General features: G+C 37.6%; 1 protein-coding gene across 1 annotated transcript; it reads right to left on the bottom strand.

The window, feature by feature from the left end:
• Positions 1–1,379: 1,379 nt before the first annotated feature.
• col28a1b (collagen, type XXVIII, alpha 1b) lies at positions 1,380–25,471 on the bottom strand. Its single transcript, XM_032556744.1, has 35 exons — positions 25,422–25,471; positions 24,396–24,597; positions 21,970–22,535; positions 21,329–21,349; positions 21,197–21,247; positions 20,714–20,767; positions 20,583–20,627; positions 20,481–20,507; positions 20,357–20,401; positions 20,231–20,275; positions 18,086–18,139; positions 16,867–16,935; positions 15,931–15,999; positions 15,678–15,746; positions 15,285–15,353; positions 15,096–15,164; positions 14,476–14,544; positions 13,984–14,052; positions 12,011–12,082; positions 11,394–11,462; positions 11,226–11,297; positions 10,516–10,584; positions 10,371–10,439; positions 10,232–10,300; positions 10,066–10,134; positions 9,660–9,728; positions 8,271–8,339; positions 8,043–8,111; positions 7,857–7,937; positions 7,710–7,745; positions 6,848–6,884; positions 5,502–6,056; positions 4,229–4,416; positions 2,036–2,318; positions 1,380–1,922 (listed from the first exon to the last, which is right to left on the bottom strand). Exons 1-35 carry the CDS (start codon positions 25,452–25,454, stop codon positions 1,753–1,755), a joined length of 3,672 nt encoding a protein of 1,223 aa, XP_032412635.1. The 5' UTR covers positions 25,455–25,471; the 3' UTR covers positions 1,380–1,752.
• Between the last annotated feature and the right edge of the window lie 1,152 nt (positions 25,472–26,623).

The raw sequence follows: 26,623 nt of genomic DNA, 5'->3' as shown, positions 1-26,623 counted from the left end.
CCTTAAGGAACACGGCCATATTTTTCTAAAAGCAACAACTGAACCTGAACCGTCAGCTGAACTAGAACTCCGACACCAGAGCTGCTCTACTGTTAAGCTATGGGCTTGTTGTTCCTCAGGCTTCAGAAGCAAAAAGCCTGAACCGTCTCTGACACTAACGACAATAAACGCACGTAATATACTTGAAAACAAGGTAAAAACATTGTCCGTTAGAATGGATGAAAAATGTTTAGATACTTAAATAACATATTTTTACAAGAAAAATGTCTAGCATAAGCTAAAGCTAATGTTAGCCACAAAGTTTAAAGAAAGTAAAACTCACCTTCTTATCTGTGTATAACGAGGCGAACATCTTAAAACCTTTCTCCAGCTTACTTGTCGGGGCTTCGGATCATGTACATTATTAACTGTTACCTTGGACAAGCCCTGCAAACACCCAGTGTAAAGAGCCTTTTTCAATAGATCGGAAAAGATTGAGCCGCTTTTCCCCGAATGCGGAAGCTGAGGTGCAAAGAGCCATAAATTCAAAAGCCCTACAACATTAACGAAACCACAACATTAACAAAAACGGAAAGGGCATGTCCCAGTTAGAGACCTGAGAGATCGCTGATTGGACGACAGTGCTTTTGAACCGGAAATTATCGCTTGAGCGGGTTGGCCCGTTGTTGCGATACGTTATAGTGTCTGCCATATTGAAAGTACCGTTCTGCAAAGTATTTCAAGTTAATGAATGCCACTGACACAATCTCTCACACATTATTATATATGGGAATAATAATATATATTTTTAAAAAGGACAATGTTTCAAACTTTTTGATGTGATTATTTAATTGTTTTGGGGCACAATAATTACATCAAAAGCACTGTCTTCCAATCAGCGATCTCTCAGGTCTCCTACTGGGACGTACCCTTTCCGTGTTGTAGTGGTTTCGTTAATGTTGTAGTGGTTTGCACCTCAGGGAAACTGTAGAAAGGAGCTCCAAATAGGCAGAACTGGGCAAACTAAAATCTCATTATCTAAGAATGATTTTGTTCAAAAAAATTAAATGTAATGAACATGTTTTGTATAGCCCATCCTAGGAAGGACAGGTTTTTCAAAATGGGGCCTCAAATTTGGAGGGAAGATGAGGGGAAAGAAGCAGAAATAAAAACACTTAATCTAATTTTTAACAATACAAGTTTAATTATAGTTTACCATAAAATCAAATGTTTAATTATTATTATAAAATAAGTTGAAATAACCTAAATAAATATTTGCCATCTTTCTGATTAGAAGATTGTCAAATTGGAGGACAAGCAAATATTTAGCTTAATTTTACACTTGGGACAAACAATGATGCAAAAACAATTTCTAGAAACCATCACCTGTTAGTTGAATTCATTTTATTCAATTTTTGGCAGCCTTTTTCATATTTAAAGTTTCTGTTAGTATAAATCTTTCATCAACCACCAGGAGGGACTGCAGTCTTGGCAGACCAGTCCTTTTCTGTGCTATAGCTTTATTCACACAATATACCAACATTTCCTGTCAACAGTATAAAGAAAACATACATTTATTCATGACCATCCTCTTACATTGTAAAATTGTAATCATTTGTTGATTTGATCTAATCACTTCATGGTTAGTAATGCTCAATAATAAAGAGAAATGAAAGCACTAAAGAGGAAATTACTGGAACAGTCACATGTATATCAGACCAAAATGTTTCACTAGTGTTTACTTAATAACATACATTTTTATTGCTAAGAGAATTAGACCTTTACACAGGTTTCTCTACATTTCTTCTCTGTATCAAACCGGTTTTGGTTTCCTTGACAGCCGCCAAACCAGAACTGGGCGCAGGAGTTTGATGTGGCATCATAGTACCACTTCACCACGTAGTCCCGACATGGGCCTGGATCCAGGTTCTGGCTGCAACCCGCTGTTAGAGGAAAAAATGTCACAGTTCTCAGGAAAACAAGATTTGGTCTGGAAATAGAACTTAATTCCTTACAGATTGAACTCAAAAACTGTTCTTCGGTCCAAATATTGTACCTGATCTCCAGGAGTCTGATGGCTTTAGTGGGGGAGAAATTACCAAAGACGACTCTTTCTTGGTCAGAGCCCTCGTTGAAGCACCGGCTTGTCCGTTGGCTCCAGGCTCTTGGTGTTTGGGTTTGTTTGCATCAAACGGTGGGAGGAACTCTTCTACAGGTCGGTAAAGCTCCCTGTCAAAGAAGGGGAACCTCTGAGGTTCTGTAGGATTTCTGTCCTCGTCTGTGTTTGGTCTCTCGGGAAGGACCAACTCCGGCTCTAATTGGGATGCTGGGTAACCTGGCTGTTAAAAAATATATATTTAAATGAACTTAATAAACTGCTCATCAGCAAGTGTGACCCCTTCCATAAAGAAGGAGACTTATCTATGTTCCTATTACAAATGGGCGCAGAACCTTGTCAATATTCCGCTAATGTTGAAAAACAATTTTGCAATTGGGGTGTTTCCATTAAATAAGAAACACAGTTAAAATCTGATGTAAATAAATTTAACGTTGAGTCTTCTTCTTTGTTTCTGCCAGTAGTAACATCCGGTTGTTATGGGAAAATGTTTCCATTGCAGTTTTGCAAGACGCACCAACTTCGATACAGCTGAAAAATCCCAATGACCTTAGCGCAAAATCTTTTTATCAAAATGAGTTTTTACGACATTGCTGTGTTTCCATTAAGCAAATTTCTGTTGTTTTTTTTTCACATCACACAAGTCATGTGATCAACAACCAGATGTTGCTACTGGCAGGAAAAACAAAGATGATGACAGGAAGTGGTAGGACGATGATGTCACGGCATATTATCTAATGATTTATCATGTAAATAAACATTCATGTGGAAAATTGTGTTTTTTGCCATTTCTGGAACATCTCTAAAGTTTTTGCACACCTTTGAAATAGGGCTGGGGGATATGAGAAAAATCTAATATCTTGATATATTTTTTTGCTATATCACGATACACGATATGTATCACGATATTCTTAAATGAGCTCCAATGTTATTTTAAATTATAGATCCCTTGCAGCATGATGTCACCCAACCACGTTCCTGCCCCCATTTCCCTGCTAGACTTAAATGTAAGCTCATATAAAAAAGGATGTTTTGCTATGAACTGTCCACACACTATGACTAGATACCAAGGTGAGAAATAAGTTTTAACTTAGAAACAAAATAGCAAGGGAGAGGGAAGTAGGTCAGTTATGCTTGACTTTGACGAACTTAACAAATAGATGTGCTGTGGGATAAGGTGTGTTTTGGACAGATCATCAGTAAAGCAGGTGTTTAAATTAGCTAATCAACCACCACTGTGTTAGCATGGCTAATAGCAGCGGTGGCTAATCTACCACAGTGATCACTTATTAATAAAAGCAAAATACACATCAGGTCTAAAAGCATAAAACTGTAACGAACTGAATGTTATGCTCTATGTTTGAGTGTTTTTGGTGCTGAATACTGATACAGAAAGTCGCGTTGTTGTCTGTTGCTATGGCAACGAGTCTGCGCGTATCATAAAGCCGACAAGAGCGAGATTTAAAAAAAGAGTAGTTTTGAGTTATTTTTCCCATTTCCCAGCACTAAATGCCACTAAATCCCATTTCACTTTAACGGACTAGTTCTACCGCGGCAGCGCGGCTATGAACGGCATGTAAACGAGTAGTCTGAGTAGGTGGTGAAATAAATTTGTGGTACAACCTTTTGTGGCAATAGTTTTATAACATGTTTCGCAAATTACCTCATTTTGTTCGACATCCTCCATATAAAATCCAAACCACTGCCAAATTATTGATCCAGTGCTGTTTCTCTTCGGAACTAGACTAGTTCATCTGATTCGTCTTCAGTTACCGTCTCATTCAGCCGCTCGCCTCAAACTCTCCTGTCATCATATCGTTTGTTTCCTTCTCACAGCGTGATTGGTAGAAAATGTTCAGGTTGGGAGGGCGGGAGAGGAACTAGTGATGCATTCACAGGGTGTCGGACAAACCATACTCGCAGTGAATTTGACGGCGGAAGTTTATTATTTGAACAATTTATTCTCGATAGTTGCGATATAGCCATTTTAACTATCGTAAATTGAAAATATCGCGATACATCGAGTATATTAGATACATCGCCTAGCCCTACTTTGAAATGGAAAAGCAGCTACTGATAAGGTAAAGTTGGACTGTTGTGACCAAGATAAGAGAAAAAGTTCCTTCTTCTTACCACTATCTTGTCCCTCCTGGAGTCTCCTGGGAAAGTGGGAGTGTCTCCACCCGTCCTAAATGGAGCTCTTCCATTTTTACCAGTCCCTTGTGAAATCCCAGGAAGAAGGAATGTGGCTATCGTTGGGTGGTCAAAGAGGGCAACCTTTCCTTCTTCAAAGACACATCGCAGGAGTCTTTTCTCAAGAACTGCAAAACCGAAACATCAACCATGAGCCTGAAGCTCCGTTGGGTTTCATTCAGACCAGCAGTTTGTTTTTTTGTTTTTTTTTAGTAAAACTCAGTCTGAAATATGCACATCTATTTATGCTTTTTTAAAAATCTAAATATCCACTACACAGGAAGTTAACTTTTATGGGAACATCTGCTCTCTGGCCCCACGATGTGTTGCAAAATGATGGTTGTATATTTTGAATGCGCCCTAAATGTTATATTTTTAAGATTAGTCAGACATTAAAACCAATAATTTGACCATTCTTTTGACTAATTGTGAAAAGAGAAAGAAACATATTTTCACCATGTTATTCATTAATTTAAAAGTGTCAGTTTCAATTTAAATATTTATTTAACAAGTTAAATGTTTAGTTTACAATCTAAATATCTAGCTCCATACTATATATTTAGAAACTAAATATCTAGTTCAAAACTTAATACTTGCTTCCTAAATATTTAACTATATGTTTAGTTTAAACGAAATAGTTAATTTGGATCATACCTGGCTAATTAAATATTTAGCTTCAAACTAAATAAATATAAGACATTTGGGATGGGAAAAAGTTTAAAGGAGTTGTACAAAGTGTGCTTGAATGTACCATAGATAGCTGTTGTTTACTTCACAAACTAAATATTTAGCTCCAAACTGCCAACTAAATATTTACCTTATTAGCAACATATATAGCAAAAACCAAATATTTTTTAGTTAAATATTTGGTTTGAAGCTACCTATTCCATTTATTAACAAAATATTTAGCTTGCTAACTATTTAGTTTAAACTGAGACATTTTTAATGAATAAGTTACATGGTGAAAATAGTCACAAAAAGAAAAAGGAGCAGTGCATGTAAACTTCTGACTTTGGAAAATGTTGTGCAAAGTCCTTAATATCCTGGCATTTACCAAGCATGAATATTTTACTGACATTAACTGAGTTGAATAGGAAATGTTTAGAGTGATTTAATGTGAAGGAAAACATGTTTGTGTTTGGAAACAATTGGTTCAAACTGTAGCTTAGTGCTAAAGGTAAAAAAAAATGCCATAAAATTATGAACATGTCACCTTTAAGCACTTTGAAGTCTTTGATCAGGAACATGTAATCCTGGTCAGGATCTGAGGCGATGAAGTTGAGCTCCTTCTTGAACTCCTCTGAGTTGGGGTCACTTTCATTCACAACTCCAATAACAAACCTCTCAATTTGACTTTCATTAGCTTTCAGGACCGCGCTCTCCAGGCTAACCACGTCCCTCGTGTCAGTCTGTCCATCTGTGATGATGACCGCCACCTTCCTCACATCCCGCCGTGCCGCCTCAAATATCTGGTTGGCTTTTTCGATGGCGCTGCCCGTGTAGGTTCCCTCGCCCAGGTAGTCCATGGCGTAAACTGCGGATTTGACCTCGTCCGCTGTGGCTTCCTGCTTGAGGTCGACCACGACTACGTTAATGTCGCTGTAGAGGACAACACCCACACGCGTGGCGTTCCAGCTGACTGTGGTGCGGTCCACCACAGCGTTCACCAAGTCTTTGATCACTTGGAAGTTTTGAGGCCCCACGCTCTCTGAGCTATCGATTACAAAGACCAGTTCCAGAGGTTTTTGCTTGCAGGACTCGCTACAATCTGATGAGGAAGAGCAGATAAAACAGAGGAAGGTGAAGAAGGTTTACATTGGTAAGAGGAAGTCACGCTCAGCATCAGCTGCATTTCCATTGACTATAAATTTGCGCAAATTGGAGATACAAAAATAAATTTGCTTCATGTGTTTTTCAATAAAAGTTTTTGCACTAGGATGCGGTGGTTTTTCAGCCATATCAAAATTGATGTATTTTTCAAAACTGCAACTTTTTTTCGCATTGCACGATGTGATCAGCAACCGGATGTTACTACTGGTGGAAACTTTGAAGAAGACGACAGGAAGTAGTAGGAAATGGTGTTTTTTTGACATTAGCGGAATATTGACAAATCTTTGTGGATATTTGTAATGGAAATGCAGCTACTGTCTGCATCAGTTGGAAACATGGCAGTTTAAAAATAAACGTTTTTTGATCAAAAGTTTTGCGCTAGTATCAGGTGGTTTTTCTGCCATCTGAAAATTTGTGTTTTTCTCAAAACTGTTATGGAAACACTTTTTTTCGCATCACAGGAGTCACATGATCAACAAGCAGATGTTACTACAGGCAGAAACGACTAAGAAGAAAATGACAGGAAGTGGCAGGAGGATGATGGCGCGGCATGTTTTTTTAATGACTTATCGCATTAACAAACTTATTCACCTGCGATTTTAAATGTAATTCATATGTAATAAACACTGCAATTGCGAAAAAAAATGTTTACAGTAGAAGATTATCGACAAGGTTTTCCGCACATTTGTAATTCAAAAGCAGCTAATATAGCTAAAATTAGACACTTACTGCATATCTTTCTGATTAGCTCTATAATCTCAGTCTCCTGTGGAAAAAAAGAGCGAAGATTGATTAAAAACTAAGATGATATACCAGGGATGTCAAAACTTTTTGTCACATGGACCACAATCAAGTGAAAAGGACTCAAAGGAAAATTAGTTTTTCCTTCTTACCAATAAACTAAGCCTCAGTACTTTAATCAAGTGAAGTAGTCAGATTTCTTGATGTGTAAATTACTTTAGATATAAAACTTAAAGAGTTTTGCAGGTTTGCCGCCTTAAAAGAAAGGCATCCAATTTTCAAATGTATTTATGTCTCATTTGAAAAACAAAACAGATTTGGTAAATAAATTCTGAGCAATAAATAGAAACAAGATTTGCGCCATTCTTTATTTGAAAATACTACCTGTATTTATCCAAGTTTAGTAAATTTATTAAAAGCAGATCTGGGTGGAGCAAAGTTTGCTTTTGTTGTAGTCAGAATCTTTTACTGTAAAAATATTTTTAGTCTGATCATTTTTTTGCTCCATTTTGAAAAACAAAAAGGCTTTGCTTAAACCAACCTTCTGTCTGGGGGGCAAATTTTAATTCTTTTTTTAATTGCAGTCAGGAGCCGCAAGAAAGTGTCTGAGGGCTGCAAATGGCCTGCGGGCCACCCTTTGGACACCCCTGTCGTATACAGTATACTTGCTGAAAGCTTAGTTGTTTTGAAAACATATTACAGATTACAAAATCTTTGGCCGAATGAAAATAATTTCAAATCTAAAATCTGCAAGGTGTATAAATAATCTTGGACCCAAAATGGCTTCAGATTAGAAGTTTGTAAAGTATTTTAAAGCATTTATTAATGAAAAATAATTCTTTACACTCACTGTTAGTCCAGCTTCCCCTTTCTGCCCCATTCTGCCCTGTTATTCAAAACAGGTCATATACAATGAGCTATGAATTAAACACTTAAACTTAACTAAAATCATAAACTATCAACCAGTGATAGAATATCTGGTGACAAAATGCATTACCGCAGATCCTTTGTCTCCTGACTGTCCAGTCTGTCCTCTGTCTCCCTTTTTTCCAGTCTCACCTCTGAGACCTCTGTCTCCCTGCAAGAGCAAAGTAACTCAAACATCTTCATCTTTTTCTCACATAATTAAAACATAAACAATAGAGTTTTATTTCAAAAACAAATCTAAAAATTTAAATAGCACCTTGTCTCCTTGCAGACCTTGTCCTGGAGGACCTCTGGGTCCTGGAATCCCCTGAAATCCACGATCCCCCTGGAAAAAAACAAACTCCCTTTATGAGGGGTTACAACATAGCCACACTATCTCTAGGAAGGAAGTGGTTTTTATTAATAACAATGGTGTAGATGTGGGTATGTTGTATTTTATACAGTAATTCAGCTACCAATGTTTTAGTGTAGAATAAATTGGTACCTTCTCTCCTTGTGCACCTTCTCCTGGTAAACCTGGAAGGCCAGGAGGTCCAGCCGGACCTGGTGAACCCTGCAGGAAACAAATATTTTTTAATTGCAGACAGTAATAGCAATCTAAAGCCATTACGTCAAGTTTTATAATTAAGTTTTAATTATAAAACTTAACCTAACAGCACAGTTTTTAAAAGTTTTTTTTAAAGGGGACCTATTATGCAAAATACATATTTTAACGGTTTTATATTTCCATTTGGGTTTCTACTGCTTCTCAAAACAACCCAAGTGATTAAGAAAAAACACCCAGCTGTTTTCTGGTAATAAGTTAATGTTTTTTCAGGGTTTCCCCCAGAAAACTTGCTAAGGCTGAACTTGCATGATGAGACTAGCGCTGGTTCGCACCGGCCACCCGGGGCCATACAGAGACTCTACAGGGAAGACAGAGCCACACGCAGGGCAGCGTGTTCAGATGTAAACGGTGGACATAATTCTGTCCACAATAAGTCATTCTCACCACTCGCTCAACGCGCAAATGGCTGCAAACAGATGCCCGACAACAAGTTATTCCTGCAGTTCACGTAGAGCTGCGCAACCAGAGCTAACACGGTGGGGTTTAAACTGCTACCTTGATATAGAGTTCTCCAAAGAAAAATAACTACCCACACTGGGTTGATGTAAATATCCATACAGGTCAGCCTGTGTCCAGTTCGAGTGAACAAAAACCTCCACATTGTCAAGTCACATTCCACAGGAACTGCGCCGTTAGCTAGCAACCCTAGCCAAGCCCAGCCCGTCACCTAGCAATGTGGAGCTCCTGCATGTTTGGTCAACTGGTTTTACCACTGTATGCGCTGTACAGTGGCTGCTGGAAAAGACAAGTGTTTTGTTGTTGACTTACCATCCAGAAACCATTTGCTGCATCCTTGTTGGTTGCGCAGAAGGCTCCACTTCTGCTTTTCAAATATGTATGGTTGCATAATTGTGCATCTGTTTTGCAGCCGTTCTCACGTGCGAGTATAAACATTGAGTTGGGAGAGGTGTGGCCAGCAGCAGCTTATTTGGATTTAAAGTGACAGAGCCCTAAAACGGCTCATTCAGAAAGGAGTTCAAAATAGACAGAACTGACCAGACTAAAATCTCATCAAGAATGATTTTGTGCAAAAACCGTAGTGAACATGTTTTGTTATTGCCCATATTCTTATCCTAACCAGTTAAAGGAGGCATAATAGGTCACCTTTAAAAATATGTTTGTATCTTATAAAACCTGTTTGTAGATCAGACATAAAATCTTTTGGCTTACTATCTTCTCTACTCCAGTGACTCAGAGAGATTCCAGAGTTCTAATTAAAGCCAAAATTATTTTATTCTGAATTTGTATTAAATGTTAACTGATTACCTTAGGACCGAACAGACCAATTCCTGGAGGCCCAGCAGGACCAGGCGGTCCAGGAAAACCCCTGTCCCCCTGAAAATCAAACAGACTTAAGACAACATATATTGATGGTTTTATCAATAAATTAGTTTTTACCACCAAGAAACCACTTGCTGCATTCTTGTTGGTTGTGCAGGAGGCTCTACTTTTGCTTTTCAAGATGTACAAGCTGCATAATTGCAACTGCACATTAGCAAAGATCGTTTTTTCCATTATATTTTTCTACAATCTATATTTATATTACACATCAGTGGTTCTTTACATCATAGAAACATTGAAGTTTTAGTAAAATATTATTTATTTTATACATTTTCTGTGCAAACTTTTGTTCATGAAATCATGTTTTCATGCTGGATGGTGAGACATTTACCTTGGGCCCCGGCAAACCAATGCCATCAAGTCCAGTCTCTCCTGGCAGACCAGGAGGTCCTGGGAGTCCCTTTTAAAAAACGACACACATCCCAGATCTTAGTGGACTTTCCTGCAACACCAAAATGAATTAAAAAAAAAATCTTCTTGAGTCATTTGATACTCACTGGAGAGCCGACGAAACCTTCACCTTTCGGTCCTGGAGGCCCAGGAGGACAAGGCGGCCCTCGGTCGCCCTGCAGAAACGGACTTGGACTCACTCTAAAGATTTTCAGTGAAGATCATGAAAACCTGAACTGGTCTCACCTTGGGTCCAGGTAAACCAACACCAGGCTCTCCCATTTGTCCAACTGGACCTGGTGGGCCTTGATCTCCCTGAACAGAAAAATAAATAAGGAAACTGTTGTTCTTGAAAGATGCGAAGGTTTTAGTTTGAGAAACATCCACTGACCTTGGGACCAGAAATGCCCCTCCCTGGAGGTCCAGTCGCTCCTGGCAGTCCGACGTTTCCTGAATCGCCCTAAGACGGAAATAATTATCAGAGGACATTTTTAAAAAAGAAAAATCATGAGATTTCACTTCTTAGTGTAACGAGACTTTTATACATATTATAATATTAGGGCTACAATCAGAAAATAAAAACAATTAATTATGAGACTGAAGTCATATTATGAGAATAACAGTATTTTTTATAGTAATTTGATGATAAAGTCATATTACGACCTTATTCTTGTAATATTATGACTTTATTTTCAAAATATTATGTCTAATATTTTAACTTTAATGTGATTTATTCTTATATTATTTCGACTTTACTCTCATACATCTTTATTCTCGTAATATTATGACTTTATTTTCTATTACAACTTCATTCACAAAATATGACGTCATTCTGGAAACATTATACATTTCTCCTCATATTATTATGACTATTCTCACAATATTATGACTTCCTCCTCATTATGTTATGATTTTATTCTTGTAATATTTTGACTTTATTCCCTTACAATTTTATTCTCATCATTTTATTAGTTTTTTCTTGTGATTAATTAATTGATTAATTCATTTTAATTTTATGGCCCCAATACTCCGTCATACTTTTAAGTACCTTGAAAAATAATTCACTCCATTAACAGATTTTCCTACTCAGGCTTCCCATACCTTTGGACCCAGTGGTCCCATTGGACCGGATGGACCTGGCTGGCCTCTGCTGCCCCTGTCCCCTTTGTCGCCCTGCCAAGGTGTCATCAAAAATGTTTTACTTTAATCAGAAACAGACAGAATAAACCCCAACATTTTGTTCTTTAACAAATGTCCATTAATTGCTACCTTTCCTCCAGGAACTCCTCTCCCGGGAATCCCATCAGGTCCTCTGGGTCCTGGCAAACCAACATCACCCTATTGTTGTTTTAAAATAAAGTCAGAATAGAATACAGAAAAAATAACGAGCTGGTTTGAAATGTTCCAAACCGGGTCCATTAGGGATGCAAGTTATAGATTAATGAGAAAGTCTAACGTTGATTGATCTTATTGATCGATTAACAATTCATTGATTTAAACAACAAAAAAAGTTTTCTCTTGCTGATCGTTATATTCTGACGCTGCTGCGTCATGCAGTTCGGTTGAGCACTATTGTGGTGATAACTTTAGGACCTTATCGCGTGTTTATATTTCAAAACAGAACCGCATAAAGTGCATTTTCCACCCCACACCTCCTTTGAGCCCCGCCGCCTTCTTTAATTCTTGTATCAAAGGCTCCACTTAAGGATGACCAGCGGCGCCCTCTGCTGGATGGCGGCCAAATTACAACACTAAAAAAGAGGTCTAAAGTGGATGTTATTAGTTATTTGATTGGAACTACTTTTTATATGATAAACATTAATCGTAAGTCGATTAATTGTTTGCATCCCTAATTTTAACAAAAGAGAAAAGTGCTTAAATTGTACTTTTTGTCCTGGACTCCCGTCCTCTCCTGGTATACCAGGGAATCCTGATGAACCTGGAACTCCAGAATCACCCTAAAGAGAGGAAAAGGAGATACAAATGAGGATTAGACTGTTCTCAGATTTGTAGAAAAAAAAGGGATACATATTAAAGAATAAATAAGTTATGTTTTCGCCCATCTAATTTATAAAATCTTGGTCTTGGTCGAGCAATCAGAAAATTTTCTTGGTAGTTTTGAGGAAAATAAAGTTAAGATATTTCTGTTGGATGGTGCATCTAGTAGCTAATTTACTCTACACATTGATGTGTATAGTATATGAATAGAAAAGTGTTTTAGTGGTGAGACTTGATTTTTGTTGTTGTTGAGTTAATTGCAGGGCTTGTAATTAATAAAATTGCACTATAATTGAAAATATACATCTACAAAATAGACATAAACAATTCAAAAACCATTTTTGGTGCTAAATTAGTAAATAGACATATTCCTTCCATCCATCCATTCATTTTCTTCCGCTTTATCCGGGGTCGGGTCGGGGGTAGCAGCTAAAGAAGGGAGGCCCAGACTTCCCTCTCCCCAGCCACTTGTTCCAGCTCCTCCGGGGGAATACCAAGAAGTACCCAGGCCAGCCGAGAAACATAGTCTCACCAGAGTGTCCTGGGTCTTCCCCGGAGCCTCCTCCCAGGTAATCTGAACAGTCGTTCGGCCCGTAAGCACAAACAACAGTCAGAACCCACCCCCCACCCGTAGGCGGAGGGAGGCTACCCTCTCGTTCACCGGGGTAAACCCCAACATACAGGCGCTGAGATGGGGAGCAACAAGTATGCCCACTCCTGCCCGACGCCTCTCACCGTGGGCAACTCCAGAGTGGAAGTATGTCCCGCCCCTCTCAAGGAGACTGGTTCCAGAACCAGAGCCATGCGTCGAGATGAGACCGACTATTTCTAGCCGGAACCTCTCGACCTCACACACTAGCTCCGGCTCCTTCCCCACCAGAGAGGTGACATTCCACGTCCCAAGAGCCAGCTTCTGCAACCGAGGATCGGACCGCCAGGGCCCCCTCCCTCGGCCACCACCCATCACACCTATGAGAGGGGACCCATTTGGCCCCTCTCATAGGTGGTGGGCCCATGGGAGGGGGACCCATATCTCCTCTTCGGGCTGAGCCCGGCCGGGCTCCATGGGTAAAAGCCCGGCCACCAGGCGCTCGCCATCATGACCCCCCTCCAGGCCTGGCTCCAGAGTGGGGTCCCGGTGACCCGTGTCCGAGCGAGGGAACACCAAGTCCATTGTTATAACTCATCCTAAGGGGTCTTCAGGCTGCGCTTTGTCTGGTCCTTCACCTAGGACCTGTCTGCCTTGGGTGACCCTACCAGGGGCATGAAGCCCCAGACAGCATAGCTCCTGGGATCACTGGGGCACTCAAACCCCTCCACCACGATAAGGAGGCAGCCCCAGGAGACGAATAGGCATATTTATTGTTTCTAATCTGTTTATTAGGTTATTCATCCATCAGATTGGTGAAAAGTGCAATTAAACCCATTCAGCTTCTAAGTGTTTCAGCAACCCCTGATCATTCATGAAAATCCTTCAAAAACTACTTTAGAAATTATGTGGATTGTGGACGCAAACATTTGCTTAGCATTTACATTTACTTTTAGCACAAATTGCACTCAACAGCCTTTTTCAGCATCAGATCAGATCGTTTTTGGAAGTGAAAATTAACCCCTGGTGGGCCCAGAGAAGCAGCCTTGTCAGTCAAAGCTTTGTTTGTGGATTTAGCCTGTGCCTAAGATTTATGGCCGTACCAGAAACGTACAACAAAGGTTCCGGCTTGGGACTGTCGTATGTAAAAAGTAACAAAAATGAAGCAGTTAATTGCGTTAAAATCTACTGTATGTAATTAATTAATTGAAATTAAAATGTTAATGTACCACCTCTTGTTTATTTCTCTGTTCCAGATGTGGTTGTACATACCTTTGGTCCTGGTGCTCCCACTCCCCTCTCTCCTGGTAGTCCAGGCTCACCCGGGAGACCCTGGTTCCCCTAAAAATTATCGGTCAGAAAGTATTTTTAACATTACAGTAAAACTGGTGTAGCAGTCTATTACACTGTTTTGTTCCATTTATTAAGTCAAATGGTAGAAAAAAGACTATCCAAACATATAAAACATACATTTGTCTGTTGTTAGGTAGACATATAAGCTGTTGGTTTTTGTGAAAATAAACTGGAATTTGAAGAAACAAACATGGTACATTTCAGTTTGGACCATAAACAGAGTCCAATCGAAACATTTACATTGAAAATAAAACTCTAATCTGAATTTCAAATCTAAAATAAATTGGCTTAACTCTCTGAACTAAATGCAGAACAACGTTTGTATTTTAATAACTTCGCCAATAACAGCTCATGTAAATTTAACTCAGTCCAAACAACAGTAACCTTTAAATTTAGACACGGAGTCCTTACCTTTTGCCCCGTTAGTCCTATTCCTGGAGCTCCTCTGGGTCCTGTAAGTCCAACTGGACCCTGGACTCCCTAAGAGACAGAACATTAGATTTTACACTTTAAAAATTAAACAGCAGAGATTTAGTGGGGACTTCTGGAGGTTTTCATTTGCTGCCATTCTTTCTGAGCTATTCCACAAAACTTTAAGTTAGACTTAAATGGTCTACTATGTTCTGCATCATCAACATTCACAAGAGAGAAAAAAATATCACAGGGTTTATATGGGTGCTTGAAATCCTTGAATTTCAATGTGGTGTTTTCAAGGTTTGGAAAGTGCTTCATTTTTGTACAAATTGATTCTGTATACATAAATCGAGTGTTTATATTTCATAACATAATTACTTAAAGTACATTTTGCATCCCACACTATTTAGACCATTTCTCTTTACCATTCAGGTAATGGCCGCCATTTTTATTCCTGCGTCGCCTGGCTGCCTTTAAGGATAATTAGTGGCGCCCTCTTTTGGATGGTGACCAAACTACAACACTAAAAAGCAGGTCTAACTGGATGTTCTTAGTGATTTGATAGGAGCTAATGACAGTTAATCATAAATGAGTTGCGTCCATAATCTAATTTGTACCTTTTCCCCAGGAAGTCCAATTCCTGGTTCACCAACTGGACCTTGGGGTCCTGGAAGCCCATAATTACCCTGAAGACAATGATTACAGAGCCAGTTCTGAAAAATGTGACAACTACAAGAACAAAACAAAACAAGAAAACAACTGAAGACAGTTAACTTTAATTAATAATTAGTGTTTTATTTCTGTACCTTGTCACCTTTGATCCCGATACCAGGAGGCCCGCGGTTTCCTCGTGGACCTTCAAATCCTCTGTCCCCCTGCAACAAAAATGACTAAATTTAGCATAGAGTGGCCACAAAATATCCAGGTTATAAATATATGTACGCTTTTACTTCTAGGGATAAAAACATTTTAACTAAAGGAGATTTCTTTTTACTGAAGTCAAACATCACTCTGGGTGTTTTTGACTAGACTTTGTTTGACTGAATCATTAAATTAAACAAATCACAAATTTAATTTAATAATGAATCTGAAAAAAATAATAAAAATTGTAAATAATACCTTATGCGCTAAAAATATTTTCAGCCATAAACATGAGAAATTTGTACAATGCTGGATGCCAGCGTTGTAGAATTACCCACTTTTGGTCCTGGAAACCCTTCTCCTGGGATTCCAGGTTTTCCTTGGGGTCCGGCTGGTCCTTGGGGGCCCTAAAAGAAATACTGATCTGAATAAAAACATTTATTTATACTGCTGTGGAAAAATCATCCATAACACCGTTTTATTTTTCTGTCAACTTTGTCACTAGTGTGAGGGAAAACTAACATTTCATTGTTTCTAATGGGAAACAGAAATAGTAGAAAAGCCCCATTCAGTCGGTATATTCATACTCACAGGCGGTCCTGGATCTCCTTTCCCAGCTGGTCCAATTCCACCGGGTTTTCCCTGAATTCCCTTTTCACCCTGTAAGCAGACTAAAGCGTCAAACTAGGGCTAATTAATTGGATTAATCGCAATTAATCATGATTTATCAATTATTGAAATAATCGGCAATTAATTTTGTACTTGATTAATCATTAATTGGAGTACACAGACTAAAAAAAAAACATTTTCTGAAAAAACCCCAACACACTCAGAGCAGTAATTAAGCCAAAACTTTACAAAAGACCGCTTGTCTGTAAATATGTTGTAACCAAAACTCCTTGAGTGGCGTAGCTTTATTTCACCCAGTTTAAATACTTTTTAAAAATTTCCTATTAAGCACCGTTTTCTATGAAATTATTAAATGGTTAATCAAAACAAAAATCACCAAATCACCTCTACACCGTCCTGGTGTTAAGGTCAGCATAAAATGTTGAGCTTTTCACATGTTAGAAGTTTTTCTTTTAAATAGCAAATCCAATCTTTGCTACAAATGATCAATTGTACATGAAAGGAATGTTGTGAATAAAATTATTTTCTTATTTAAAAAATAATTAAATTATTTTCTTATTTGCATCTTTCAATGTATTTATAACATTGCATAAAATAATTTGTAGGTGGTTAGATGAAAAATCTCCAGATTGTGCCAATTCTATCCGATTAATCGACAGATTAATTGAAAAAAAAGGCAATTATCAAATCATTATTAGTTACAAATCCAGTGACATAAAACCTGAAGTTAAAATGCAGTTTCAAGTTATTTAAAATGTTTCAGTTACACATGAACTCTATAAATTGGGATTTTGTGTGTTTTTTTTAAATTATTGCTTCATATTTTACTCTTCTAAAGTAGAAATGAAAGCTTAGACATGGATCACATGTTTTATTGAGATTGTATAAGGAAGTCACCTTGGCTCCCGGAGGACCGATCCCAAAGTCTCCTGGTGGTCCAGGTTCACCAGAATGCCCTCTGTCCCCCTGAGGGAGGCAGGGTCACATCATGGCAAATTAACAGAGTTGGTAAAATGTTGAATTAAATTGCAACCAGTAACCACTGGTATGCAACATTACACAGAAGCCCAACCAGTATGGCTGCTATTAATTTATAAATAAAACCTTTGAAAGAATATACAAAGTTTTTCTGTCTCCATAAATCAAAACACAAACTTATTTAAAGCTTTTTAAATGCCAACTCCACATATTTTACACATTTTATACATATGGATTACACATGAATACTCAGGTGTAATCCAATGGATTAACTTGAGAAGGAGAATATCCAAATGTATTTTGCAGATTTGAAGAAATTTGTTTTTCAAAATCCATACATTTCACATATGGATAAAACATTTCTAAAACCATAACTAATCTTTCACACTCAAAAATTATTCTAACACCATGTTTCACATGTGTAAAAGTTCAAAAATTAAAATTTTCACATGTAAAAAAAATATTAGGAAACCAAAGGCTACCGTGGTTTCCTATAAATGCTTGAATTTAACCATAGAGAATAGATTCAAAATGTTATAGAGAATGAGAATAAAGTTTATAAAGTTTGACTTTAAGCTTTGATAAATTAAAAGATTTTAACATTTAAAGGAATAATAAAGTTTATTTTGTAGAAATGTAAATAAAATATCTTCATAGTGTGATTGTTTTGTTACTTTATATTTATGCACGTTTAGCCTTTCAGTTTGTCCTTCAACACATCTCAGCAAATACTTAAAAATAAAAATAATTAATAATAATCAGCAAGAATATGATGGACAAACCTCTTCTTGTGATAAACAGAGCCTTCAATCAGATCTTTCTTAATGTGTTCTTGCATTGTTATGCCATCACCATTATATTACTAAAAATGGTTTTATGATATTGTTTATCGCAATAATATTATTGCTGGACAATTTATCGTCCAGCAATATTTGTTATCGTGACAATTGCGAAGACATATTTTTGTGCAATTGTAACTTTCACATTTTTAAAGTATAACATATTTTTGTTCTTGCCAAAAAAACAAAACAAATATTTCTAAATTGCCCTTAAAGAAACAGGCTTTGAAAAACTGTGCAGTCAGTAAAAAAATAAAATGATTTTAGTCATTGAAATTAGAAGTATTATAAAGTCTTACTTTAGGTCCTGCTGGGCCTTCAGGCCCAACGTCTCCCACTGGTCCTATTTCGCCCTGCAAAAAAACAAAAAACCCGCATGGGAACATTCTTTACTATCATCAACAAGTTTTTTTCTCTACAACTTCTTTTCTTTGTCATCTGATAGAAAAAAAATCTAATCAAATCGTTCATGAATGGGTTAAAAATTGTGTGTTACATTTGGTGGCCAGCCAACATCAACAAGCATGGCTTTCATTCCAATTGATTATCAGACCATGCTCATAAAACAACAAGGCTAGACCGGCTCTTTGCTAGTAGCGCAGGAGAAAAAAGAACGGTGGCCAGGTCCTTCCACTAATCTCACAGCACAAAGTCTGATCCCAATGAAGAATAACATCCTGCAAGCCTGGATTTCACAGCTTTGGTGTCGGGATTACCAATAATCCAAAACTCACATTCCATTAGTGCAGACAGGACTAAAGTTTTTCAGGTTGAATGAGCAGAAGACAGACGGTCTGATGAGGGCAAATCCTGATGTTCTTGTTTTACTGTGGCTGCCGGATAGCAAAATGACTGCCATGGTGCTTGTAATGGAGAACATGGATACTCGAAGAACAATAAAAAAGCTGGAGGGGAATCGGACACTTCTGAATGTCAGCCAGGTGTAACAGGAGAATCAGAGCGGATGTGACCTTTTGAAGGCCACTTACACTTCAAAAACACAAAATCATACCAAGTATTGTTGGTCTACGTTTTAGTGGAAATATCTAAATACACTGGAAACAAAACAAAACAAAATTACAAGTAACTTTTCAGCAAGATATAGGATCGTGTTTTAAATAAACAATTGCTTAATATCGATTAAAAAGGGACTAGTGCCACTGGCAGATTATTTCACTTATAACAATACACTTATCTCACTCTACAAATTATATAATCTACCAATATTAAGAAATTATTTACTTAAAACAAGCTCCTATATTGTGCTGAAAAATTACTTGCAAGTTAGTTTTGTCTTATTTCAAGTGTACAAAGATATTTGCAGTAGAAACTCAATTCAAAATACTTGGTAATATTTTGTGTTTTTCAGTATAGCTTAGCATGATACAGACTGGATTAGGCTGAACGTTTATATACTACATTACTGCCAGGGGGTTGTCACAGTGTCGGAGGGTGGTAAATGGCACTGGGACCAGGGTCTGCACAGCAAAAACACAAACTCACACCAAGTATTGTTGGTTTACATTTTAGTGGAAATATTGTAATACACTTAAAATAAGATCAAACTAAGTTACAAGTAACTTTTCAGCAAGAGTTTGGAGCTTGTCTTAAGCCCACAATTCCGTAATATTGATGAAAAAGTATTAGTTCCACTGCAGATTATTTCCCTTACAGCATGGGAAAAATGTCTTGATATAAATTAAATAAAATTAAATAACTAGTACTTTTAAAAAATCAATATTAAGGAATTATTTTATTAATATAAGCTCCTAAGTATCCTGACCTGTCTTAATTCAAGTGTAGATATGTCCACTAAAAAAAAGACCAAAAATGCTAAGAAATTGTTTTTGTAGCATAACTTTAACCTTTACACACTGTTATTGTTTTGAGGCGTTTCAAAAAAATCAACCTTTTCAAAAACCTCCTTAAGTTACATTCTACGGGCACTGCTCCGTTACCTAGCAACCTCAGCCAAGCCCAGCCCCGTTACCTAGCAACCAAAGCGGAGCGCCAGGAATTTTGGTCAACTAGTTGTACCGCAGTGTGCGCTGTACAAAGGCTGCTGGAAATGACAAGTGTTTTGTTGTTGACTTACCGTTCAGAAACAGCTTTCTCCATTCTTGCTGGTTGTACAGCAGGCTCTTTTTCGGCTTTTCAAAAATGTACAGTTTGTATAATTGCGCGTCCGCAATTCACACATTTTGACGTGTGAGCGTAATCGTTGAGTTGATGGGCGCCGTTAGCAGAAGCTTATTTGGATTTAAAGTGACAGAGCCCTAAAACGGGTCATTCTGAAAAAAGCTCAAAATAGACAGAACTGACCCGACTAAAATCCGTAAGAATGTAATGAAAATGTTTTTATAGCCAATAAACATATCCTAACCTGTTCAAGGAAGCATAATAACTCACAATTATATAAAAATTCAAACTCCTGAAAGCTCTACCTGTTCTCCTTTTAATCCTGGTGGGCCTGGAGGTCCTTCAAGTCCCTGAAAGATAAGACTTATCTCACCACAAAGGCACAGCGTCCCTGATGTTCAATAAAATATTTAAATGAACTTTAGTCATACAGTGGCACCCTTTCCTCCTGGAAGACCACAGTTTCCTTTCATCCCCTGCAAGACAGACTCAGCTGCTTAATGCCTGAGCAAACTCACATTTTAAATTAAGCAAATAAACAACACTGTAACTCACCTTGTTGCCCTTAAAACCTGGAAATCCCTGAAAAGAGATCAGTCATAAGAGATTCATCATGATGTTAGAAGCAGAACAAGCAATGATTTGGTATATTTTTACCTTTGAGCCATCATTTCCTGGTTTGCCATTTAATCCAGGTTCACCCTTTAAAAATAACCCACATCACACTTAGTTGCACAGAATTAAACAGTAAACCATTTTATAAGCACTTCTTTTTGTTAAAACTTAACCTTTGCTCCTTTTTGACCCGATGGCCCTTCGTCGCCTTGGTCTCCTTTTCTTCCCTGTTTTCAGAATAAGCACAACGATTAAAAAACAACCAGGCAGTTTCCACTCTTCAAGAACACTTCATGTAAGCTTTAAGGTTGGCTTTTAAAATCTCTTTGAAAACCAACCTAAAGCTGTCATTACTTTTGCACCAGCTGTTCTAGTAACTTAAACAAATCTGAATAATGTTGTTATACAGACCTGGGTTTTCAGAGATTCACATGGCTATATTGCATTTTTATCTTATCATTATGAAATACAAACATTTCACATTTGCTTTCAAAGTGCTGGTTTAAGATCATGAAAACATTAAGTATTAAAATACATGAAAACAACAGTTTTGCAATAGAAGAAAATCTATTTTATGGAATGTTGTTGAAGCTTTTTTGTGTGACTTCAACTCGAAACAGGAACATGTTTGTTTTTTTTAAAGATTACAAACTTACAGGACTGCCTGAACTGCCTTTCTCTCCTTTTTCACACACACATGGTGGGCACTGAGAAAGAAATAACTGTTAGTGCAGTAATTTACAGATTTAGTAGCAAAATAAAATGATTAAATTCGTCCACAAACTCACGCCTTCCACTGCGACGGCTCCCTGCAAGAAACACAAAACAAAATCTGTCTGAAATTATTTGGTCCAGTTTTATTGTCCTTCACTAACAGTGATGAATATCTCATATATTTGCATCAAACTTTATTTAATCTCAACAGTTTGGGGTTTTTTTGCAGAGGAGTCCTCCACAACAGAGCAGCTGGGCGGTTCCTTCGGCATTTTTCTTAGAAAATTTTCCATTTCTACCTTAAGGAGCAAAGCAACTTGATAAATTTGACTGGAAGCCAATCAGAAAGATACGCATTGCATTTGGCATTTTCCTGAATTTCCCCTCTGTGGGACAGTAAAGCATATTTCTGTCTTCATCTTGAGTATTTTGTTTTACTTATATTTTATAATATATATATATATATATATATATATATATATATATATATATATATATATATATATATAATTGACGTATGGGACACGAGATCATATATACCGGTATATCACACATATATGAGTATATCTGGCACTATCAACATGAATTTCATTCAAGGTTGAGATTTGGGCTGATTTTTGGGGAGTTGGGTGTTTTGTTTTTGTTGTTTTTAGGCTGGAAACTGTCAGTCAGATCTGGCAGCCCAGTTACCATGCCATCTGACCTCTGCACTCACCATCTCTTTGAGCAGCTTCTCTTGCAGTTGGGGGTCCTCCATGCTGTGGACGAACCGCTCCGCAGGGGAACTTGCGATGGCCTGGAGCTTTTCCTTGTTCTCTTTCTGAAAGGAGACATATGATAACCCGACAGTGAAGATCTTGATGCCGTGGCGCTTGGCCTCTTCGGCAGCCACAATCACGCTGGGGCCGCGGGGATGGTCGACCCCGTCGGTCATGAGCACCGCGATCCTGACAGCCTCCTTTTGCGTTTCCTGCAGCAGCATCTGCGTGGCGTTGGTAATGGCGAAAGAGGTGAAGGTTCCTTGGCCGATGTAGCTCATGTCGTTGATTTTACTGTGGAACAAGTCCAGGTCTTTCCAGTCAACAAATCTGTGCTCGACGGACACAGAGCTGCTGTACTGGAGTGCAGCCATTCGGACCTTCAGCGAAACGCCGGTCATCTTGAGCATAGAGAGCTTTGTGCTGAACCTCAACACAAAGATCTTCTCCTGCTGGAATAGTTTAGTTTTTGCACTTTCAGAGCTGTCCAGAATGAAAATCACCTCCAGGCTACAGTTACGTCCTGCGAGTCAAGCAAATGACAGACAGTGAAGTACTCTAAACGCTAACAGTGGATCTACTTTCCTGAGCTACACAACCTTTTACAAGAACAAAAATACTTTGTGCTTAGTTACTTATTATGCTGCTACTCTCTTAGTACTTGGCAAGTAGGTTTTTTTTATTGATATCCTTTTTTTATTGATATGATATCCTTCATCCTTATCATGTTTTATAAAAAAACAAAATCTTCACGTTGATAATTTTGCAATGAATGTCCAAAATCAAATCTCTGCACTGGCACGACTTTCACAGTAGCTGCATTTCCATTACAAATGTGCCCAAATCTTTGTCAATGTTCTGCTACTGTCGAAAAAGACGATTTTACAATTGCAGTATCTTTTAAATAAGAAACTCCATTAAAATCATACATGATCGTGTGATAAGTCATTAAAAAACATGCCACGCTGTCATCCGCCAACTACTTCCTGTCGTCTTCTTCATTGGTTGCACCAGTGGAAACATCTGGTTGTTGATCATGTTTGTGATGTGAAAAAAGTGTTTCCATTGCAGTTTTGTGAAATATTTCAATAGGGCCAAAAAAACCAGGATGTGCATTTTTATTTTTTTTCTCCGAAGAGTTTTTTGCGGCGCTAGTGGCTCGTATTTTTTCGACAGTAGGCAGACAGGCAGGAGGGTGAGGAAGACATGCGGCAAAGGTCGTCGGGACCGGGAGTCGAACCCGCGACGTCCGCGTTGAGGACTAAGGCCTCCAAACGTGGGGCGTGCTAACCCCCTGCGCCACCACAGCACGCCCCCAGGACGTGCATTTTTGATCACTAGTTCATTTTGTGCTTTGGCTAAGTTATTATTTCTGTTTCAGACACTGGATCAGTTTTCTCCAGCCGCTTATTTACTTACACCTAGCTCTCATTTGACTAGTCATTTTATATTTAGTTTATTTCTTATATCTTTTAGTTTATTTATTCCTCTCTCCTTTGTTATATTTGCTCTCTGTGTCTTTTGCTCTCCCTCAGCCTGCCTGCCCGGTCTCTCCTCACAGCTGCTCCCTGTTTCTAATCAGCCGCCTCCAGTAATTCAGCTCCCTGGTATTTAAGCTCCTCTTCTTTAATTTACTGATGGATTCTACCCTGAATTTCACATTTATTGTCATTAAGAATCTCTCTGATTTTCTCTTGTGGCTCGTTACACTTGGGATCTTTAACCAAAAACCTTTCAGTTGTGACAATGCTTTCTTGCTCACAAGTAACTTCAGTCCCAGTACAGACATAATATTTCTTTTGGGTCCTGTCACCCACTCTCTGCACTTGAAAAAAGGCAAAACTAAATTACAAGTAACTGTTCAGCAACATTTAGGAGCTTGTTTTAAGTTAATAATTCCTTAGTACTGATAAAAAAGTAGGCAGTTTATTTCACTTGTAACAAGGGAAAAATGTCTTGATCCAAGTGAAACAATCTGCCAATTTAACTAGTAGTTCTTCATCAATATTGAGGAATTATTGATTTAAAACAAGCTCCTATATATTGCTGAAAAGTTACTTGTAAGTTAGTTTTGTCTTATTTCAAGTGCTCTTAGAAAATTGCACTAGAAACTAGAGAAAAATAATTTCTAATTGTAGCTGGTGTGAACTGTGTAATTGTTTTAGTTTATTGTGTTTTTAATTAGCTGTCAGTAATATAAGTACAAGAGGCCGATGTGGGTGAAAGTTTGACAACAAAACAAAGTCCTTTGGGATTTGTTCAGTGGAAAAATAAACAACTACTAAAAGAGGTTGAACAAGACTTTTAAAGACCTACCAACAAATAAATGACAAATAAATGTTACCCCTTTTAATCTGTCAATAATCAAGTAAATTAAACTCACCAAGAGGATACAAAGACTTCGTAACAAAGATACCATTTCCTCCGTCGTCTTGCAGTTTGTAGTTGCTGCTTTTTGCCTCCTTCCTCCTCTGGCCTGAGGCGCCATGCGTGAAAGCGAGCAGAACAAGCCAAAGCCCCACGCCTCTGATTGGACTTCTGTGCAGGAACATTTTCAAACTGAGAACCTGCAGCAGGTGGAGAGACTGATACAAGAAATAAGTGTTTAAAACGCAAAACAAGCAGAGAGCCGGCGTTTGCATGACTGTAGATTCAGAGAACCCAGACAAAAATGGATCAGACATTTAAATTAAGTGACGTTAGTCATTCATTTCATAGAACCGCAGGTAAACAACAACTTTCACTTTGGATTTAAACACTGAACAGCAGAGTTGGGTAGTAACTAGTTACATTTACTCCATTACATCTACTTGAGTAACGTTTTTTAGAAGTATTTTTACTACGCTGTACTTTTTACTTTTACTTTAGTTATTTTATAGTTAAGTATTTCTACTTTTACTTAAGTAAAATTTCAGGATTTTCTACCCACTGAATAAAAACCAAACATGTTTTAACCAGAAATTTAACAGACACAGACGCACACCTGCAGTTTCTGTTAAAGTTTCAAACGTTTTTTATTGAAAGAAACTGACTTGGAAAAAAACATTATTTTGCATGATCTTGTTATTTTTTGTTACTTATATGAATTATTATCATTTTGGTCCTTAAAATACCAAAATTTCCACTTAACTTCATATTTTGCTCAATCTAATGTTGCAATTTTTAAATATTAAATGATTGATAATTTGATCAGTTACTCAGTACTTGAGTAGACTTTTTAACAAATACTTTTTTTACTCTTAAGTAAAAAAGTAACTTTTACTTGAGTACAATTTTTGGGTACTATGTCCACGTCTACCTGATGTCAAATACTGCAGCTAAAACTTTGCATTTGTCTGCAAACAAGTAAAAAAAATAAAAGTTTAAACAAAATGAAAACGGTTTTAAATGGACTGGAATGTTGCTTTACCTCATTTAGTGATGGTGAGTGACTCTTGTTCATTCATCTGAGGCTCTTCGGGGCATTTCTCTGTTCCCACAACATCGGGTCTTTATAAACTCGACCGACATGACCAGAGGAGCAGCAGGCGAGCTGATACGCCGTGGCTTACTGCCAACCTTTTAATCTTGGGTGAGTCACAGTAATGTTGGGCTTTGTTATTTCAGGAGAAAATATGAAGCTGGTAAAAATTAACTGAAATCGTAAACTACACATTCACATTAGAAATATTTGATGTAATTCACTGCAAAAACACAAAATCTTACCAAATATGTTTGGTCTAGTTTCTAGTGCAAATATCTTTGTACACTTGAAATTAGACAAACTAAGTTAAAAAGTAACTTTTCAGCAAGATATTGATGAAAAAGTTCTGGTTCCACCGGCAGATTATTTCACTTATATTATGGGGAAACTGTCTTGTTAACTATTTACTGGTTTTCAGAAGCCAATGGGAGGAATCTGCAAACTTCAGACTCACTTGAGTAAAAATATGTTGAGGTAGTGCTTCTTCTAATCTAATTATACAGATTAATACAGTTTAGTCAGATTTAGTAGAGCGTTTATTTGAAATTTGTCAGGAAACCTCAGCAATAATGGGGCAACAGTAGAGATGGACATCCTGCTTTTAACTATAAGTTATTGGGCTCATCTGAATAACATTCAAATGATGTAGTGAAAATATAGTAATTTGGGATTTGTTTAAATCTTTTCAAATTTTTTTCTTTTTAGACTAATTAATAATTTTGTTCATGTATTCTGCATCTTTTTCTTCTTAACTGCTATTATTGTTTTTGGATTTTGCTGCAGCCTGTTTGTTGTGACGTGCTCTAAAAATAAAGTTGAAATTGACACATTTTTTTTTCTATACAGCTCTGGAAAAAATTAAGAGACAATTTAAAATGATCCGTTTCTCTGATTTTACTCTTTATAGGTATATATTTGCGTAAAATAAACATTGTTCTTTTATTCTATGAACTACTGGCAACATGTCTCTGAAATTCCAAGCAAAAATGTAGTATTTATTTGCAGAAAATGAGAAATGGACAATTCAACCTGGAAAGACTCACACACAGTGTGAGAGAGAGAGAGTGGTATTAGAAAGTTTAATTGACAAATGAAAGTCTTTGGCGCTCGGACCCAGGAGGAAGACGTTGTGCTGGTGACCGCTGTCG

The sequence above is a fragment of the Xiphophorus hellerii genome, chromosome 3 (genome assembly GCF_003331165.1).
Source record: "Xiphophorus hellerii strain 12219 chromosome 3, Xiphophorus_hellerii-4.1, whole genome shotgun sequence".
NCBI lineage: Eukaryota > Metazoa > Chordata > Actinopteri > Cyprinodontiformes > Poeciliidae > Xiphophorus > Xiphophorus hellerii.
Note: the sequence above shows the minus strand (reverse complement) of the source record. Positions and strands in the feature narration are given on the sequence as shown.